Here is a 21756-nt window from a genome sequence, read left to right as displayed (position 1 = left end):
TATAATAATCCTAAAGTCTGAAACACACTATCCTTTTTTTGTCCCTCAGAATGATAGCTCCAGCGATACGTGTACAAGGACCATAAGAGTGATCGCTCGACCCGAGGGCGGATCCAGGATTTTTTCCTGGGGGGGCACTAGGGTCTGACAGGCAAACGGTCTTCTCATATTTGAGATTAAAATCAAAATACAGCAAGTACTGTACCAAATATTATCTTTATTCAATCATCATCACTCGTCAACAATCCTAGGATTGGTTTGACGCAGCTCTCCACTCAGTTCTCCTATCAGCTAATCTTTTCACACCTACGTATTTCTTCTCTTTCACATCCTTCTTTACTTGTTCCATATATTTTGTTCGAGGTCTTCCTTTTCCGTTCTTGCCTTCCACTTGTCCCTCGACGATTGTCTTCATCAGGCCATTATGTCTCAAGATGTGGCCTACAAGGTTGTTCCGTCTTCTTATTACGGTTTTCATAGGCTTCTCTCCTACTCTCCTACTCTCCTTAGGACTTCCTCCTCACTAACTCGGTCGATCCATTTGATCTTCACCATTCTTCTGTAGCACCACATTTCGAAGACCTATATCCTTGAAAATGATTTAGTAACATCGAAACTCGGGTCGGATTAAATTTATTTTTGTGGAAAATTGCAAATCATCTTTCATTATGAATCAATTCCACTCCATCTCGCTTGATTCCTCGAATTTTACACCTATAACATTGCTTTCTCCGCTGCGGTCATTGTCCATGTCTCACTTCCGTATAGGAGCATACTCCAAATGCAGGTCCTTAAAAACGGTTTCTTTACTTCCATATTTAAGTTTCCCGCTGTAAGCAGGTCTCTCTTTTGGTACGATGGTCTCTTCGCCTGGGATATTCTGCTGATACTGTATTAAATATCAAATTTATTTATTTATATATGAAATAAAATAAATGAGGCTGCGTGATACAGAAAAATAAACGAACGTAATGATAACCCTATTAAAAAGTATTGTGTATTTTTTAAGCTGTTTATTATCTTTTATTGTTCTAGCAGTCACAGTCATTTGCACTAAACTCGTAGCAGCAAAGGGTAAATCGAGTGGACGACTGGCCCCTTACACAGGTTGAGAAAAATTTTGTCGCGATATTTTAACCCGGGATAGCTGATGTCAGCAGGAACCAAAATTACAAATGAAGTTTAGGCCGAAAAAGCACCATTTTTTAACTGTAGAAAATTTTAAGCAAGCGCTCCGATTGGCCGAGAGTTTGTCCTGTTGCCGGATGCCTAGGATACAATACGATCTCCGGCAAACAAAGCATTCGAAGTCATGAGTTGTCCATAGTACACGGCGAAAGGACACATGGGACAATGGTTCAAAGTGGTGAGTTTTACGGCCTTCTGAGGGATATTTTATTAATCAATGTTGGTGGTCGTTTTCGGGAATTGCTGCGTAGGTAACATTTTCTTACTCTACGTTTCGCGGAAGGCGATAGCCGTTGGTCATTCAAAAGTTGGTCAACAATGGGTGAACGAAACATATATAAGCTCGGGACGAGAACGGTTTCATTCTCTTGATAACGCTCCCAGGAGGAGGAGTGAAACGTCGAGCAGATAATGTTACCTACGCAGCAATGTCCGAAAACAACCACCAACATTGATAAAAGAAGCTGTGAAAATCTTCATACGAAAATATTTTATTAATATTTACACTATTCTATAAGTAATATTAATCCAATTAAGTGAAATGGATTAAACTTAAACATTTCTCTGAGCTCTAAGGGGGGGATTTATCCCCCCAAATCCTCCATCGCTGCGCCACTGAAAGGGCAAACACATGACCCATTTGAGCGCTTGGATTAAAATTTCTGTAACTCAAAAATGGTGCGTTTTCGACCTAAAACATCATCAGCGATTTTGATTCCCACTGGCATCAGCTATTCAGGATTAAAGTCTCCGAGTCATCATTTTTCTCCGCCCAGTTTAATCTCTGGATGTGTTTAAACTATTGTCTTTTTCTCTCACCGCTTCATTTCTTGGGGTGGCACTTAAAAATATACCCATAAATGTCCCCCCAGAAGTTTAGTTAGATTCCCATTAATTAATTTTCCATTCTGGGGGAAAAATAAGCTCCTCCGTGCATGGTCATTTTACCATGGCGGGACTGAACTATAAGCTAATTTGAGTTGAAGAAATAGAGGGGGCACTTGTGCTCAATTTTATTGCACGACGTATTAAGCGTATAGACCGTTAGATCATTCTCCTTGAAATTAATACAGCTAGTGGCGCAGCGAGGGGAGGTTTGGATGATAAAGCTGAGAGAATTATTTTTATAAAAATATTTTAGTGTGACAAATTTAGTAACTAATGTTAGGGGGAAGGCTGACTCACAAACAAAAGATCAAACTATTCACACAGCCGTAAAACCCTCCATTGTGAACTATTTATCTTAAAAGTTTTCTGGGACCCCGCACCTCCCGCTTACCCTGGCGGGTGATCCGTACCCCCCAGAATTAGTTGAGCCTAAAGCCCCCCTAGCCTTAATTCTAAGCTGCGTCCCTAAATACAGCTCCATAAACTGACAATATCGCAGGGTACTTGAGAATGGCGTAGCGGTCAAAGCGCGTTACATATATGGCAATCAATAAGTGAGGGTCATCTCTTTTCGTTAACATAGGATGTCTTTCCACTTTATCTCACCTACCACAGTTGCAAGCTAATCTCATATTTTCACTGCATATATACGCAGCGAAAGAGGTTCTTCTATTCATTTTTGAAGTTGAAATCCCTATCTGATAGAGCAACGCGGGTGCATAAAGATTGGAAGCTATGAAAAAGAAGAATCTCTGATTAATTAATTGCATCCTACTGAGGTATTTTCATGGCTGGCAATGAGCTCATTCACTCCACAGCCTTAACCAGGGGCGGTCTGGCCAGGTCGACTGGTCGGCGATCGCCAATGGCCCCACCTCGCAATGAAAAAAGGCTCAGATTACCTGCTGGAGTCAAACTATTTTTGCAATTTATAAAATTCTAAGATTTCATTAGTTGCTTTATTTGCAACATACTCAGCATAAAAAGGTCATTTGAAAAATAAATAAAATAATGTTGTCAGAAGAATAAAGAGAACCTGAAGCTTTTTTGAAAGGGTAAGGGAAAGGGTATTCGATAAGGATATTTTAGATTTTTTTAATATTTCAGTGCAGTTTCAATGAAAATATTCACTAAATTCATATTAGAACAACAATATGTTATTAAATTTTATCAACTGTTCAATTCAAAATTTTCACAGTAAATTTTTCCTTCGTAACCACTATTTTTTATAAAATTTAATCTGGTTTTTAAGAGCCATATAAGCTCCAAAATCCATTTCCGTGCATCCTATTTTCCGGGGGAAGGACCCCCAAATTTCCCGGTAACAGTGGCGTAGTTAGGGGGGGTCCAGAGGGTCCGAACCCCCCCCCCCCCCTCTCCCCCCGAAATATAAAAACTCAATAATTTTTCTTCATAAAAGATAACAAAATATCGAAAAAATCATGAATTTACAAAATACTTCTTTAACAAATGAAGTTTTTTTTATCATGAAAAGTGTTAAAATTAGTTTAAAACCCAAAAATTAGTACCCCGTTTTTCAAAAATTTCCGAGAGCCTCCAGTCACCCCAGACTGCCCCTGGCCTCAACCTGAGGAAAACCTTTTCTTAGGCGTTAGTTAGTTACTATGGCTTTTAATTTAGATAAACCAGCTGAATTGCAAGAAATATTTACTTCACCTTACCTCTGAGTGTTTCATTACGTCTGCATTCCGTAAAACACTTTGAAATCAATCAGAGTTTATACACGATTTTCATCATTCAATCGAAATACTTTTCCATATCATTGCATACTGACTGAATTTTACAGTTATGTCCTGGATACCCAGACCATATTTCAATTCATAATTAGTGTAACTATCTATTTCAAATGTTCATATTTCGAAAATTTATACATTTTACGTGATTTAATTCTGATTACAAAATGAAATACCCTCCCCAATGTTCCTATATCGAACTCCTGATGACAATTAGGCATCTAAGAATCAAAAGGGAGAAAAAATCATGCAATAGCAAGACAATGACGAAAAGATCGATTCTTTCGAGAAATAGGGCAGTTTCCTTCATCAAAGAAAACGAAAGGCATTGTTTTGATTGATTTTGAATTTTGTTTGAGTTCTTTCAATGAATATGTGACCAAAGTTTCATCAAAGTCTTGTCACTCTTATCGAAGCGCTCTAACAACCTTAAATAGGGTAGTTTCCTACATCAAAGAAAACGAAAGGCATTGATTGCGATTCGTTACGCAGTATTATTGTATTCATAGCATACAAATTATTTGGTTTTAGAAATACCGGTTTAGATGAATGTTAATGGTCAATTTTAACCTCTTTTGAAAATGGCCAGATTGGCGCCCATGCGATGCCACTCAACGTGACGTCACAGGGACCTAATTTCTATACGAATGGATAGGAGTTTTACATCGTCTGAGATTACCAATGCATGCATGAGGCACAGAGCTCAGGGAAACATGTCTTAATAATCACCTATTAAAACTGGCTAAGGTCGGAAAGTTTTCTTCGTTTGATAAGGTGTTAATAAGCCTTATGTAAGCCAAGCGCTACCAGCTAGCAGGGTACTCTGCTACCTGCTAGCATCCTGCGTCGTATCAGCGCTCAAAGCCTCGCCCCAAGGTCACCTTGCTTGCGGCAGCGGGAAGCAGAACGACGTCACTTGGACTTTTTCCCGGCATTCATACTCACCCGTTGCGTTTTCGCGCGCTTGAAAATTTTCACTTTTCATTTAATCGCGAAAAATAGATATCGTCATATAAAAATCTAAAAGCGTGAAATACGTACTCCAGGAGTAATAATCTTTCGATTTAGGCAATAAAAAAATAATAGGAAACCACCCTATTGCATTGGAAAATACGTGGCTGTATCTTGATTAGAAGGTAAATTATAATGGGACATTTGCTCTTTGTGTGAAAGGCAGTTATATGAAAAGACACCGATTATCTCAAAATTGTGATGAAATATTCTCGGGTTTGGCACCGGGTAGGGCTGGTTAAGGCCAATGTTTCGATGAGAAAATCTCTAATTGTCATCAGGGGATGACTGAAGAGAAAATTTCAGCATTAGTACTCGCTGGGAAAGTTTACGATCTTTATCTTAAAAATTAATTACCACTGGTAAAATTACAGCTATAAAAGTTCTAAATCATAATTTTTTATTAATTGCGATTAAATGGCTTAAAATAGAACAATAGATTAATTTATTTAACAAGTGATGAGCCCGTTCTTAAAGTCTGTTTTGAAAAAACCGCCTCTCTACTATTAGCGCCGGCTGCGGCGAAATACAGAACCATGATTCACATTTCGATGCTCCATTGCATTTGTTGAACTGCGCTTTTGATTGCGAGATAATCTCCGAAGGTTTCGTTAGCGGTATTTTTCGTTAAATTTGTCGCGTTGCCATTCGTATTTTCACTGAATAATGGATAGCGTGAAAGGAGGTGATAAGGTACTTGTTTTATGGGCGTCGACAATCGCTCCTGAGCGGTTGGAGAAGCTAGTCAATGATCTTCAAGATCGAGTTGGTGCTTCAGGAAAAGTTTGCGTGGAAAATATTGATAGATTGTCTTTAAGTAGGTTCATACCATTATCCTAGTATGTTAGGTGATAAATTTTTGAGTGTATTAATAACTCTATTAATGTTTTGCAGGCTCTCATCCTCAGTCATCCTTTGACGTCGTGTCATCTGGTCTCGTATTTCCCCCAACTGTGATTCATGACACGGACCTCTTGGGTCTCTGTCTCAAGCTACTTAAACCACAGGGAGTTATGATTGTAAGGGAATCAACTGTCTTGAAAGAAGGAGGAAAAGCCTTGAGGACTGCCGATAAACTTAGTTCTGCGTTGAAAATAAGTGGTTTTACTGAAGTAAGGCCAGCTGTCAAAGTTGATCTTAGCGAAGAAGAATTTAAAAAAGTGCAGGAGGTTTTGGACACAAACGAAGACATCATAATTTCTGAGATAGTCTGCAAGAAACCGAACTTCGAGGTACGCAATAGAATGTAATATCACCGTATCTTATGACTATGACTTTTGTCGTATGCATGTCTGTAAACAATTTTTCAATAGGTTGGAGCCTCATCACAGCTATCTTTTGCTAAGAATATGGTCTCGAAAAAGACTCCCGACGTTTCGGCTGTATGGAAGTTGGATGATACTGTGGATGATGATATTGAGACAATCAATGCTGATGATTTACTCGATGAAGAGGACTTGAAGAAGCCAGACCCATCCTCACTAAAAGGTAAATAAGCTTGCTTATATTCCTTAATGCGCTTTATTATTCTTTTTGTCGTGTTCTTACCTATATTCATTCTTTCTATTGACAGTTTGTGGTACTACTGGGAAGAGGAAAGCGTGTAAAAACTGTTCGTGTGGGTTGGCTGAGGAGTTGGAGGCTGAAAAGGGACTTAATGCACCCAAACAGGAATCAAAGACGTCGGCTTGTGGAAATGTATGTATTTAGTTGTATGTACTGTTGTCTTTACGTAATGCTTTCAAAATTTGTGGCCATAAATAATGTTTGTATCGTGGGGTCTGGGGGAGTGTGGTAGCCTTGTAGATTGAGTGCTTGGCTGCTGAATGAAGGGTCATGGGTTCAAACCCGGGGTGAAATATTCGGACATGCCCAAATAAAAACCCTCTAAGTGCGAGGTGGTCCATGGTAAGGAACTGGCCCCCTAACCTGAATGAGTGATATTCACATGGCTGTGGCGAAGGCTGGGTTAAGGCCACTTTTCCAAATCAACCTTCAGGCTGAATCACTTAGTGAATGAGAGTGGTAGACTTTGTGCATGGCATTGCTACAGTCTTCATGCTCTAGTGTGAAATACTCTGAAATACAGAGAAGGCTAGTAAAAAGTGGGATAAAAAAACTTTGTTAGGTAATTAAGTCATCTTTATCAATTAAAATCATCCTAATCATAGAAAAGCATGCTTAATTAGACTAATATAAAAGCCTTGGCTATTTCTTTGTTACTTGTTAAGTAATACCTTGGTAACTTTCGTAATACCCATACCACACTATTATAATATGTTAAATGAGCACTGTTAATGAACTAGCCAAAAACATCAAGATATTTTACTTCTGCATCCACCACTATTGGTGCTATGAAATATTATTTTATAATGTTCTACTAGTTAAGGTAGCAGGGTTCTTATTCAACCGTGAAAACCTTAAAACCGTGAATAAGCCGTGAATTTCGTCTACCGTGAAAAATCCTGGAAATAGCCGTGTATTTCGTCTTAGAACCTTAGAAATCTCTCAAACTTGATTGTATAATTACGATAGACAGATTAAAAGAAAAATCGGTAATCCGATCATGTTTCAAGGCCGACTCAAGTGTAGATACTGTCCACGCATTTTTCTGCACACGTGTATTCGAAGCGCTATTATTAATTGGTCCGTGTGCCATGACGGTACATTGACCTTAAGCCTGCGATCGGAAGACATTAACCCTGGAAAAAAATCAGGCACTTCTTCACTTCCCTGCCACCCTGATCTCTTCATTTTCCCACTCACACCCTTTAGCCAGACCTGAACTTTGCTAACTATGGGTGACGTCATAAGAGGTAGCAGTTTCATTGCTGCGTTTGCATTCAAGGCATCTGTTGCATTTGTTACATTTTTAGTTCATGTGCGGCCGATGATTGTTACGTGATCAATATTTCTGCCTAAAATATTTTTTCTACAAACCGTGAATTTGATGACATTTATACCGTGAAAACCTGGAAAAAAACCGTGAATTTTATATTTTAGTTAGAGTGGGAACCCTGGGTAGATTTTCATGGAGTCATTTGTGAGTACTCCCTCCATCCAAACCTGTCTACACCATATCCTGTCTAGAAGTTTCCTCTCCTCGCCCACTACATTGAGAAATTTGTCATTCCTCTTCCTATCCTTCCACTTCACATTTCCAATCTCCTCCACACCCACCTCTTGAAGAACTCCAGACTTTCATTCTTCTTCCTAACCGTCCATGTATCAGCACTGTAAAGCATTTCATTTGTGAAGAGACTCTTCCCTAACTTTTACTTTTTTGCACTCGTGCATAAAGATTCTCTCATTAGATATTTCCTTTCTATGAGTGCCTCCTTAAATAATGAAATTCTCCCCTTGATGCCCTTATCGATGCATGCGTTTTCCTCTGAAGTACTGCCCAAATAGTTGAACTGTCCACCTGTTCAAGTTTGTGACCACCACTCTTTTTACGATAAGCCTCACATTCCTTGAGTGCCATGCTTTGTAAAACCACAAAACATTTGTCTTCTTGTAGGCAGTAAATTCTTCTCTGGATTTCATCCCTGTAATCTCCTCATTCTCCATCACTGCTAACGTTTCGATGAAATCCCTTTCCATTATCATCAGCCCTTACGACGATGGAAGAGGATTTCATCAAAATGTCAGCAGGGATGGAGATTGAGGAGGTTACCCGTATGAAATCTGGAGAAGAATTTACTGCCGGCATTTGCCAGGAAAAAGTGAAGTTCTTTGTCTTCTTATGATTAATCCTCATTCTATATTCCCCACACTGTTTATCTAACTCATCTACCATCGCTTAAACCCCTCTTGCCAGCTGGCTAATCAACACTTGATCATCAACAAATATCACTGTATTACACATCACTTCCCCTTCTTTAACTCATGCCTCTAACTCTTCCCCTGCCTCTCTGACCATCTCCTCAGCATACTCGTTAAAAAACCAGAAGGTAGAGAAAAACCTAACACCTCAACCAATGATTGTCCCCCCTTCCCCGAAGTTGCCTTTAACTCCTTCAATTGAGCAGAATGGGCCGTGTACAAATTACTAATTGCCGATCCTGCCAATTCATACACACTATGCATAAGCTCATTAACTTCTCCCAGTCCACTCTATCAAATTCTTTTTTGAAATCTTCAAAGCAAGCAAGCATTCATGTCCTGGTTATATTCTAGGTTGCTCTCCACCAGGATCCTCATTACCATTGTCGCATAGCAGGTTGACTTCATTTCCTGAGACCATTCTGATCGTTGCCCAAGCAATCATTTACCCTTGCCTCCGTTTGTCTGTTCAAAGTCTTAAGTATTAGTACATATAAGGCTAATAGTCTTATATTCTCCACATTTACAACTTTCTTCTTACAACTGTCTTCGAGAAATATTCCGGCCCGGGTCGCTTATCTTGATTCAAAAATCATTCTCTTGCCTACCTTCCCTTAATTCCTCAGATGTTCAAATGGAATGTTGCCCACACCCACTGCTTTCCTTAACTTCATACCCTGAAGAGCTCTTTCAAGTTCCGTGTTTAAGATCCCCAGTCAGAGCTTATCCTCCTGCACTTCACTCTTGATTCTATTTTCAATCTCTCTGGCCTGCCCCTGCTATCATACAGATCCTCCACATATTTTTTCCAACAACTACATATAAACCTTGTCTTGCTCTGTTGGCTATTTCCCAAACTTAGTTTTTATTTTTGACGTGGCCTGCTCTCTTTTACTGCTTGATAGTGACTTTACCTTGGCATAGAGCACACTTACCCCTCTCTCCTTCTGAAACTTTTCCATTTCTTCACTCTGCGTTTTCCACAAAAGTCCTCTGGCTTTCTTAGATTACTTCTACAAGGCATTATTTATTTCTTGTCTTACCCTTAATGGATGGGTCTCATTGAATGAGTTTCTGAGGCTCATTTGTACTTGCATGTTTTCAGGGAAGTGATAGTTGGTAGGGTTTCCCACATCCGTTTCAACATATGGCACAATTATGTGAACTACCTTTTCATTTAGCTCCTACCCTGTGTCCTATCTAGCACGGGTGGCCCTATCAAGAGTAATTTCAAATGAATTCCACCAGTACTGCAGTAGGGGCTATAGGAACATACATACCTTTTCACAGAGATTGGGTTGTAGCCCTAGACTCAAGTAACATGTAATTTAGTGTTGTGTAGTTCTATCCTTAACTGTAATATGTTATTTAGTTTTTTTTGCTACCTCATTGCAGTGTTACCTAGGTGATGCCTTTCGGTGTGCTAGCTGTCCATACCTTGGAATGCCTGCCTTTAAGCCTGGAGAGAAAATTCAGCTGACTGACAGACAATTGAAAGCAGATGCATAACATTTAATGAAATAGTTTGGAGATTTTCTTTGGTCAGTTTTTAGTGTAAGCATTTCAAGTAAATTTATTTTGTGGTCAGATTTTCTGTTTATAATTGCAAATCTGGAAATTCATGTGTTAAGGTTTGGCAAAATCACTTCTCTAAGAGTAATTATTTCCTGTAATTTATTATTTTAAATGATGTTTGATTGTGAAATTGATTTGTTCAGACCCAAGAGACAATTTTTGAAGTAAGGGGCTAGAAAAATGGTTCTTCATGTACTGCATATTTTAGAAATTTCAGAATGATATGAAATTCACTCGGAAATAAAGTTTTTTTGCTGGAATTTTCAGTGTTTTCCATCTGTATACCCACCAGATATAAAGCCTGGTGTTTGGCCTTGTTCCTAAATTTCACTTTAGTTCATTTAAAAAATTGGCTAAAACTGAAATGTATGGACTGAGTGAACAATGAGGAGGTCTGAAGAAGAGGTTGAATTTTCTAAAAACCCTACGAAGGAGATAGAACAGCTTAATCAACCTCAACAAATGCATGATGGTCTGGTGAAGATAGTCGCCGAAGGATAAGTGGGCGGGAATGATTGCGAAGAAAGATATAAGTTGAATGGAGGACGTGGTGAAAATACCGTTGGAGAAGGATTACGTAAGTGCAAAAATATTACCTGATGGGAGTAATGAGTTGAGAGTTGCATCAAACTTGCACCTGGGCAGCAGCTTCGGTATTTTTAAATTTTAACCTAATGTGAGACTGGCTGGATTGGAAAGATTTTTTTCTCCTCTAGCTTACCTTTCCCTTCCATTTACTACATTCTTTTATCAAATTGCAGTGTTTGGTTTGAGTGAACAACCTCATTGGATTAGGGATTTTAAATTGATTATTAAAGAGTTAAATGCATTATGTGAAACTGTTAATTGTCTTCAAATTAGTATTATGTAGAGACCAACCTGAAAGAAAATTGGATTATGTACTTAATAAAACCTAAAGTTTTTATTTTCCTATTGGCTTAGAGGTTATTACTTCCTTTGGGACTACATAGTTGGATACAAAACAAGTGCTTTAGAAATAGTAATGAGTTGAGTATGTATAGTTTTCCTCAGAGTTGCGTACTTGGGGATTTGCCTGAATTACTTTAAATTGATTTGAGTATGTGACCAAGAACTCACTGGCCTTGCGATGCCTCTAGGTCTAATAATAATGACTTGGGATTATTTTGTTCCTATATCGATTTTGAACATTTTAAGAAGGCTTTGTGGTGCAAATCTATCTGGAATATATTACTCAAATATCTAATGGTGGCATTCAGTTCTCCTATCATTTCATTTGATGGTGATAATATCTGTTAAAATGTAAAATACAGTAGAATCCCGATTTAACGTTTTTGGGGGGGGGGGGGGGGGGGGGGACAAAATTTAAAGCACTAAATGTGGAAAAAAACTAAATGAGAACCTGCCATTTTTTTCAGGTTTTAGGGTCTGTAATGCCTCGTTTGGCATTACAGAAAGTTCGAAAAGTTAAAAAAATGCGTTTGAATATAGTCCCCCCCTTTACTTTTACTATGGGCATTTTTGGAAAAAAAGGGGGGACTATATTCTGACATATACAGTATGTACTCGACACTGCACCAATCTAATCCCTAAGATGCCTCGTTTTGTATCTATTTTTTATAGTAAATTTAAATACCCCACAAAAGTTGCTAACTTGTATCAGTACTTAATATGTGTCATTGCACCTCAATTCATGTTTCACCTTTATTTTCCTCGTTCTAGATTTTGATAAAACTTCCTTCATTGGTGTATTTTCACCTCATACTGAATACCCAAGAAAATTTTGCATAAAAATGTGCAATTTGTGTGTACTTCATTTTTTTACCCAAAAAATCATGCCTTACATTATTAATTTTGTATCCCTTATAAATACGAGGTATGGCTAGAAAAAAATGGGATTTTTAGTGTTACTCCTTTCACATTTTTTTTCTTTGCTACTTTTACCTTATCACCTTCAATGTACTCCCTTTCATTATCCCTACACTTTTCCATTCGAATTTTCCAGTGTTCAAAACAGTGTTTTAAGTCATTTTCTGTTGGCATGTTCATCGTCACTTTTTGCTTCACAGCTTCCACAGTCTCAGATCTGGTCCCCTTCAACGCTTTCTTCACTTTTGGGAACATAAAAAAATCACATGGAGCTAGGTGTGGTGAGTAAGGTGGACGTTCCAACACAGGGATCCCATACTTGGCCAAAAATGTCTTGACCACCGGTGCAGTGTGGGCTGGGGCGTTGTCCTGATGAAGAATCCACGACCTGTTCTTCCTAGACTCTGGTCGCTTTCTTAGCACTCGCTCACGGAGGGTGGCAAAATCCCCAAGATAGTATCCTTTATTCATGGTTTGACCTTCAAGAACCCAATTCACAGAATTCTATGGATGTCAAAAAAAAAACAATCATCATGGATTTGAATTTGGATTTGGACTTCCTTGCTTTCATCATTCGTGGTGAATTCGAACTCTTCCAGTGCATTGATCGTCGCTTAGTTTCTTGGTCATAGGTAAAAAACCATGATTCTTCACGCATAATAACTCTTTCCAACAGTTCACGCATAATAACTCTCTCCAACAGTTCACGCATAATAACTCTTTCCTAATGTTTTTTAAGATATCAGAACAGATTTTCATCGGTGACTCCTTTTGTTCCGGCGTGAGGATTTTTGGCATCATTTTGGAACACACTTTTCTCATATTAAAATTTTCATGTAGTATTTGCCGAACCTATTCTTTGTAAATTCCCACAGTCTCGGCAACTGCACGGATACTGACTTGGCGATCTTGACAGATTACTTTGCCTGTTTTCTTGGTGTTTTCATCCGTCTTCGAGGTTGAAGGACGTCCTAGGTGCAGATCATCTTCAATATCTTCTCTCCCTTCTTTGAAATGCTTATACCATTCAAAAATGGGTCTACTTGGCATATTCTTCCCTATACACTTGTTCTAAGAGAGAATAAGTCTCTGTTGTGGATTTACCCAGTTTCACTAAAAATTTCATGCTGACACATTGCTCAATTAAGAGGCCTACCATTTTTCCGACGAGCGGCATATACACGGTCCAACAGGAATGAAGGCTGAGGCCCGACTGAGCAAGCTAAGCTCATCCCACTGACTGGAATGTGGAGGAGGGATGTCAGGCAACTCAACAGTATGACGTTTGGCTTTTAGGCTTGCGAGGTTTATCTCACAGAAAACCAGTCCCATTATTTTCTAGCCACACCTCGTAGTGAGATGGTTTGATTAATAAGTTTTTATTACTGAATATGTATTGGAAAGTGGAGAGTGGATGAAATACCCTGATATTTACAGGGGTAGAAAGTATTAGGTGTAGCAAGTTGCGTGTCATTTTCAGGTTTCTGCCCTTATGCATGGAATGACTCCAATGTATAGGTAAAAATATAAGAAATTATAGGTTATTTCTATCAATAAATATACATGTAGGTGATTTAAGAGTAGCCTACTACTCCGTCCTTTATATGGCTCAGCGGTGGCCTCAAGAGGTAACTGAAATTTTCAAAATTCATTCTGTGTTGTGATTGAAGTCCCTGACAGCCTTTGTTTATTGGAGGCATTCTCATCTTTATCGTCACCTCACCCTCCCTGGTTCTTCATTTGTGCAAGATGGGTTGAATAAGTAATACAACGCATTTTATTTCACGTCTAATTTTGGTTGAAAAAAAATTAGCATTTCTTGTGGAACAATTTCATACATTTCCACCTCGTCTCGTATATTTGCATTGCCTACCAATATGTGACTGTGCTATACGAGGTTGTTAAAATGATGTCTATAACAGAGGTGCGTTCCAAACAATGGGCAGTGATTGAGTTTTATTTTGGTGGAAAACAAGGGTATCTCAGATATTCATAGCCATTTGCAAAATGCCTTAGTCGCTTGCATTTTTCATCATCACCGCTACGGAGTGATGAAATTATTGATGCAGTATGACGTTGGCTCCAACATTTGACCAGTGGCAGTGGTGTAACTATGGGGGTATGAAGTGATATCCCCCCCCCCCCCCCCCCCTAAAGCCTCAGGGAATTTGAAAAAAAATTTTAAACTGTCCTTTAGTTTTGACATATAATAACTGCATTTCCTTAAATTTAAATATTTAGTGCCAAAATGACGTAAAATGTAATTTCCAGGTTTCATTTTACAAAAAATTTGTGGGACCACGCAGAGTCTCTAGGGTGGGGGGGGGGGGAGGGAGAGTCACCACTTCAGGCCATCCCATCCCCCTCCAAAGCATATTCCTAGTTACATCACTGACCAGTGGAATGGTACCGTGTTGTCATGCAGGCCCTCTCTTCTAGGTGGCGTCAAGCTGTAGCGTTAAATGGAGATTAGGTTGAAAAATAGCATTTTGTAGCTGAAAGATTGGGGAATTACTATGCTGAACAAAACAAGCTGTGTGTCAGAAAAAAATGCGTTACATTACTTATTGAACTTCCCTCGTAATTTCACCAACTGTCACAAAGTTAATTCATCATCACTGGTCAACAGTCCTTCGATTGGTTCAGTGGCATAATTAGGAATATGCTTTGGGGGGCGAGTGGGGATGGGAGGGCCTGGGGGGCGAACCCTCCTCCCCCTCCCCCCCCCCCAAACAATGGTAGTCCTCTGCAAAATTTTTGAAAAATGACATGCCTGGAAATACATTTTACATCATTTGGCACTTATGATTTGTGTTTCACTCGCAATTCCTTGGCAAATCATCACAAAAGGGAAAACATTAGTATACTATAAAATTTGTCTGAGGCTTTGGGGGGGGATCTAACCCCCCCCCCCCCCCCCCCCCCCCCCCATAATTAAGCCACTGGATTGATATGGCGTAGCTCCTCCACTCATTCCTCCCTTCATCTAATCTTGCCTTCCCTACATATTTTTCCCTACATTTCTGTTTTACATCTTTCTTTAAGAGCACCAAGTATGTTATGTGTGGCCTTCCCTTTCTGATCTTGCAATGTTTTTTTCCCTCGATGATTGTCTTAATCAGGCCATCATGCCTCAAGATATGGCTGCTTAGTTTGTTTCGTATATGCCTTAAGGTTTCCACTAGGTGCTCAGTCTGTTGTAGTGGCTAGTGCATTGGCTTCTAACCCAGAAGACTCAGGTTCTAATTCCTGGTGGCACAAATATTTATGAGATTGAGGGCTTGTAGAGGGAGGGGCTCAGGGGGCGCGCGCGACCCTCTTGCAGGGCCGTCCACCTTACCGAACAATGCAGAACCACTATTGTAACTTTTTTTACATCGTAATATGGCATTGTATCGTATATACGTATAGTCACTTTAATCAAAACTTTCCTAGACTTTGCAAGTGACTTGGTTATATTTTATTGCGATAAAAGTAAAGGTTACTCAAGATATATTTTTCCCTTGACTTTTTTCTGTATCCGCTACTGAGCGGTGACCTCCCCTATCTCCCAGCCCTATATCCCCTATAAGGTACGGTGGGGGAAAAAGGTAGTCCAATAAAATTTGTACCGCCACTATCGTTCTGCTAGAAGGTTAAAGCCAGCAGCATAGCGATGGGGGAATTCCAGACCCCCATCCCCGAATTATAAAAGTACAATTACTTTGCTCCATCATAAAATAGAACAAAGTATTGACAAATCATGAATTTACGGAAGATTTATCTGAAAAATGGAGCATTTTCTAAAAGTGTTAAAATTAGTTTTAAACCCTTTACTCAGAGCTCTGTTTTTCCAAAATCTTCCCTCTGCTTTTGTACCCAACCCACAAACGAAATTCCTGGCTACGCCACTGTTTAAAGTCTGAATCACTCTATTATTTTTTCCGTCCCTTCCTAGTGATAGCTCAAGCGATCTTCCCTAAGATGGGCGGAAAAATGGCCGTTTGACGCGATCGAGGCGATGGATCCAGGGATGGACAATGGACATTCCATCCCTATTTCCGTTGCTGAAACCTTCGCTGCTATCGTCTATCAGCGAGTCAGAACGTGCGACCACTAACAGTGATTGTAACGCCGCGCTTGGCTTTTAATTAAGCGATTGTTGTAAATTAGGAGAGTGGCGGAATAGGCGATGGAAAAATGAACGGTGGGAATGATGGTGTGGTCCAGAAAATGATGGGTCAAGCCACGGTCCCTGAAAAAGTATCGCTGCAGCTATCAATTTGAGGGACGGAAAAAAGTGATCGTGTGATTCAGGCTTTAGGTACGAGAAGAGTGAAATCAGGGCCGGCCCTATCAGGTGCGGGGCTAGGGGCGAACCTTCAGTGCGGGGCCCTTCACTTAAAACATTAAACTCTATACCCCATCTACAAACTCGAGCATTTTGAATCCCTACCACTCTCTGGCTAAGTATCGGCCGTATTCATAGATTTCCGCTAAAACACGCTAGTAGGGCGACTAACTTAGTCGGCTACTAAGACCTTTTAGTCGCCTACTAAGATATGGTATTCATGGATTGTATTACGTGAGCTAATAAGAGCTACTAACTTAGTATGCTACTAGCCAGCTCGGCAGCCGATACTCGGTAGCGATTTGGGTTCAACCCGCTAGGCTACGCTTGACAACACTGCATCTGACTCCTCCGCGGCGCGGAAAATTCGTAACACTATCAAACAAAAGAAATTGATTCAGCAAAATGCATTGAAATTTTTACTTCATAATGGATAATTCGATGTGATATCGCATCTCAGACATATTTTTTGATTGCTGTACACAAACATTATGCAATACCTTTGGGAAAGGGTAGATTTATGAGTAATACCGAAGCATTTGTATGTTTGAGATGCAGTTATTGCTTTACAAACGGCCGTATATTTATTGATCATATACATTGCGTATTGTTTGCACTTCTGATATTTGTTTCCATTAGTGTATGCGTGAATGGTATGGAAAAACATAACTAGCAACGTCAGTACTATACATATATGTATTCGGAAAGCAGAAATACACCTCAATGTCGGAGTAGAAACGAAAACTTTTGCAATGCAGAAATGAATCGTTAAGAAAATAACGTTGAGATAAATGTGTGAATGATACACATTTATTACGTTACAAACACCTACGTGCGAGCAATTAGTAACATATGTTTGCAACTCCTAAAATGTTAGTCAAGGAAACAACAATCTGCTTCGCTACATTTAAATATTTCAAATATTGACAGCGTGCGGAAATATACGGCATATAGTTTACTAGAGGTGGTTAATATAAAAAACAAATCATAATTAACGTAACTTGTTTTACTTATTTATTGCTGATCATATCACAAATAGCACTACATTGCACACAACATTTCACTTCACATTTCACGAGCTGTCTTTATGACACTTATAATCCGTACATTCTGAATCAACTGGTTCAATGAAAAGCTTGACTCACACTTAATTTAAAACACTATAACGTAACTCTAGTAAAGCATGATAATCAGTTTTCCAATCACTCTGCACACACCAAAAAATTTGCACTCGTTGACGTTCGAAAGAATTCTTCACATCTCACTTCCCACTCATCACTAATGATTTAGAATCAGTTGATGTTATTTAAAATTACCATTACGTAGACAATGAAATAAATAGGCTGAAACAAATTTTAAAACCAGAAATTGTAACATCAACAAACTTCCAATCTCACTCTCCACTATCACTCGTACCGTAACCAAAACAAAAACAACAGCGCAACGAAATACGCGAAATGTAATCACTGCCGAAAGCTCACGATAAAGTGACTAGAATAAGTAATATAATCAAACACAAATTATAAGCGTACAAACGAATGAAAATTTATAAGCGTTTGCTGTATCTCTAAAGAACAACTGCTTCAAATATGAAACATATCCCCTTCACAACAGCTAGTAGATACCTTTGATCGAAATGGTTAAACCAGTGTGAAAGAAATAAATAATTTTGTCGAAGCTCATACACTCACAAATCACTTCACTTGTCGCTTCACTCTTTACTTCATCGTCTATATGCAATCAATTCACTTAGGGGCGCATTGAATGTACAAATTGTGTTCACTTACACTAGAGGCACAAGTTCACTGCAAGTCGTAGCTTCCTCGCAGCTACGAAAAACTTTCAATTCCTGCCAACAATTACACTACATACGTTGCCTGCCTTACTTGAAGAATGGATTCTCGTATTACATTTTGGCACAAATGCATAAAAACTCTATAACAGTATACAAATAAAACCGGAGTTCGATCATCCACAACGGTCCGCCATATTTAGTAGCTCCCTTAAACAAGGCCGGAGGGCGACTAAGAACCGGCTACTAAGATAGTAGCATACTAAGCTTAGTATCCCTTACTAACGATCTATGAATACCATTTTGCTAGTATGCTACTACTTAGAACGCTACTCGGGCGTTAGTAGCTTACTAAGGAAACTATGAATACGGCCGGATGTGTTCCCCTCCCAAATTCAGACTTCGTAATTACGCCGTTATGATACCATCACGCAGTTGAGTTAAAATAGTATAATTCAAATAAAATTTATAATTATATTTATTCATAAAATTGTAACGTGAAATAAGCGGGGCCCGGGGCGGTCGCCCCGCCATAAGGCCGGCCCTGAGTGAAATTCAAGTACCTAGTCTTTTTTCCCAGCAACCAAGGCTGTGAAGGAGTATCACACGCCTCGATCGTAATTCGCGCTGGTCATTTGAATGGTGTTGATGCATTAGACATCCTTTAAAGATTACGTTGTATCATAGAGCAATTAAATTGTATTATATTTAACTCTCTCGAGTTCATTCTCGAACATTCCTTTTCCTCCGATATCTCTCTCACACACCCTTCCTCCTTCGAAGTATCGCACTTCTTCTCTTCTACTCGTCCGAATGAACACCAAGCTCATCCCCACTCCTTCGCTGAAAATTTGAGGACTGTCACCTCTGGACTGAATAGTGATAAAGCAATAGCGATGAGTTCCCTTCAGCATTAGAAAGGGTGTACAATATTCTTGATTATCTCCATAACATAACCATGTCATCACAATTAGTCATTTTGTGAATCGCGTATGGAAATATTTACTCAATACTCAAGAAAATTGTTTCATCAAAGGACGCTATTTGTTTTTTCCTAATCAAAGTGTATAATTCTTTACAAATGTAATATACGTTCATCGGATTTTGGAATCGATCTTTTTCATCGTAACTGGAACAACTTTACTCTGGAAGCACGCTTCTCATGTATTAATAACTGATCGTCTCACAGTTGATGATTCATAATTAAAACCCTCTTTCTAAAGTTGTAAACTTTTCTAAACTGTTGCGTTTTTATGTAGTCCATAAGCCATAGCTTTCCTAATCGCCAACTTAAAAACGCCCACTTCGTTCAGTATACATGTACGAAGAATAAGCACTTTCCTACCCTGTCGATTTCTGAAACAACAATGCCTGTTCGCTGTCCGTTTGAAGTCTGTTGATAGCCTGTTGGAGATTAGTGAACAGAGTATAAACAGCCACCCAAGTAACATTTTTGGTTGGCCCTCTGTTGGCAGATGGTGGGACACAGCGGTTGGCCCATGGTATGATTTGGCCACCTCGCCAACCGTATCCCAACCAACGATTCCCCAACGATGGGCCAACAGAGCATTACAGTCGGGCCTTCGTATTCCCAACTATAGGCCAACCCCTCTCCAACGATACACCGTTGGCCCTTTTCAATTCTGCCATCCGTTTCCCAACGAAAGCTATATTTTACTGGTATTCCTCATTTTTATAGAATGAGAGTTAAATTAATTTACCTTCTCACTTGATATGATACCGGTACATAGATAGAATCTTTACCTTTAACTCCCGATAAATCAAAATGAAATTAAATACATTAACAATCAATGCTATAGGACAAAGTAAGGTTACAGTGGTTAAAAGTGGAAAACAAAAAATCAATATCAGTTCAGAAGGTCCCCAACTTTTATTTTCACAAATTAGGACACTTTTTATTAGGACAAAATTAGGAAAATTTCAACAGCACCTTTCCATATTACAATATGGCACACACAAAAACTGTCCATCTTCTTTGTAGGGCAACAAAACACACTTAGATAAAATCTGGGTGGACTGTGCAATTTGCATCCAGGTACTAATTTTTTTACTACAAATATACCAATGGTACCACTTCTAAGAGGTAATTCAAAGAAATCCTCCTTAATTTCAAACATGTCACACTGCAAGATGTACACCCCTGAGTTATTTGATTCAATTGCCTTCACAATTCCTATTCTCTGGTCTTCGGTAACGAAATTGTTAAGTTTAGTCCATTTTACTTAATTGGATTAATAAGTGCAAGATTTAGGGATATTAATAGGAATCACAGAAACACTGATTGAGTATAATATAGTTGATGTATTTTCCATAAAATAATAATTGTGCAGTTGTTATTTAGGTTTACTCCTACAAATTCAATCTCATTCTCTTCAGAGAGGACTAAATCACTCACTTTGTCCATTGAAACACTGTTTTCATTAAAACTTCCACTTGTACTAGATATGCCACAATCTGAAAAAATATACATATCGATCTATCTAAATTAATGATGAAAAGTTTAAAATTCCACGAAACTATCTGTTTAAGGTAACATGATTTTAGGAATGCCAGTTTTGTAAGACTTACCAAATGAGGTCAATGCCTTATTTTTGTTAGAAGCACTCGACTTATTTTATTTAACTGCTATCACAAAGACATAGTGAATGATTAACATATAAAAGCAATCCCTAACAACCAAACAAGTTTTGGTTGTTAGGTTGCTAGGGAACCATGTGAACCGTATCCTGCAACTTATGCAATCGTACTATAATGTTATGATGTCCCAACAGTGGCCCAATGATAATCCATTTCGTAGGGCCATCGTTGGGGATTTCCGTTGGGCCAACAGCATAAACCGTTTCGTTGGGCCGACGAACAATATCTGCGTTGGGCCAACAGTGGAATTTGGTAGGCATATCCACCCACAATGAGCCAACCGTGACTACGGTTCCCCAACCGAGGCCCAACGGTCAATGTTACTTGGGCAACGAACAATCTCGGGTCACTCACAAGTAGGAACAACTTACGAACAGCCTACCAACAGTTTGTACTCTGTTTGCAGCTTGTTCCTTAACAGGCAGGCAACAAGCATTTCGGGAACAATAGTGAACAAGCTTTTAACAGGCAGGGGCCGGTTGGTAGTATGTTTCACCGAACAGGGAATGAACAGACAACAGTGAACAAACACTAAACACCCTATCGATTTACGTAAAAATGATGCCTGTTCGCTGTCAGTTTGGAACCTTTTGGAGATTTTGAGAACAGATTATGAACAACGTACGAACAATTGTTTTAAGTTTCGGAATTTGGACAACAATTTGGATTAATCCAAATTTAATTGAGTACAAGGAAGTTTGATTGAATCCAAAGAAAATATCATCTACTTAAACAGTAATTATATACGGTTGAATTCATTATCACGATTACCATCAACCACGGATGACGGTTATTGAAGTGAGAACGCAAATTATATTAGCTATCTGCTCGGCTTACGCACGTTAAATACTTTACTTCGCCAATTACAGGCAGGGGCCGTATGTTTC

General features: G+C 39.0%; 1 protein-coding gene across 1 annotated transcript; it reads left to right on the top strand.

Annotated features, from left to right (window-relative positions):
• The first annotated feature begins 5389 nt into the window (after positions 1 to 5389).
• On the top strand, positions 5390 to 10501 carry LOC124163869 (anamorsin homolog). The gene is made up of 5 exons (XM_046540974.1): positions 5390 to 5658; positions 5736 to 6073; positions 6155 to 6329; positions 6415 to 6539; positions 10062 to 10501. Exons 1-5 carry the CDS (start codon positions 5508 to 5510, stop codon positions 10173 to 10175), a joined length of 903 nt encoding a protein of 300 aa, XP_046396930.1. The 5' UTR covers positions 5390 to 5507; the 3' UTR covers positions 10176 to 10501.
• Positions 10502 to 21756: the final 11255 nt, after the last annotated feature.

The sequence above is a fragment of the Ischnura elegans genome, chromosome 8, assembly GCF_921293095.1.
Source record: "Ischnura elegans chromosome 8, ioIscEleg1.1, whole genome shotgun sequence".
Classification (NCBI taxonomy): domain Eukaryota; kingdom Metazoa; phylum Arthropoda; class Insecta; order Odonata; family Coenagrionidae; genus Ischnura; species Ischnura elegans.
This window is presented reverse-complemented; position numbering and strand designations above follow the sequence as displayed.

What these genes read in the sequence shown, in the direction of transcription:
- LOC124163869 (XM_046540974.1), top strand. Translation starts at nt 5,508, where the DNA reads ATGGATAGCGTGAAAGGAGGTGATAAGGTACTTGTTTTATGGGCGTCG. An exon ending in AGACCCATCCTCACTAAAAG is followed by an intron (nt 6,330 to 6,414) that starts GTAAATAAGCTT and finishes TTCTATTGACAG; the next exon opens with TTTGTGGTACTACTGGGAAG. An exon ending in AGACGTCGGCTTGTGGAAAT is followed by an intron (nt 6,540 to 10,061) that starts GTATGTATTTAG and finishes ACCTCATTGCAG; the next exon opens with TGTTACCTAGGTGATGCCTT.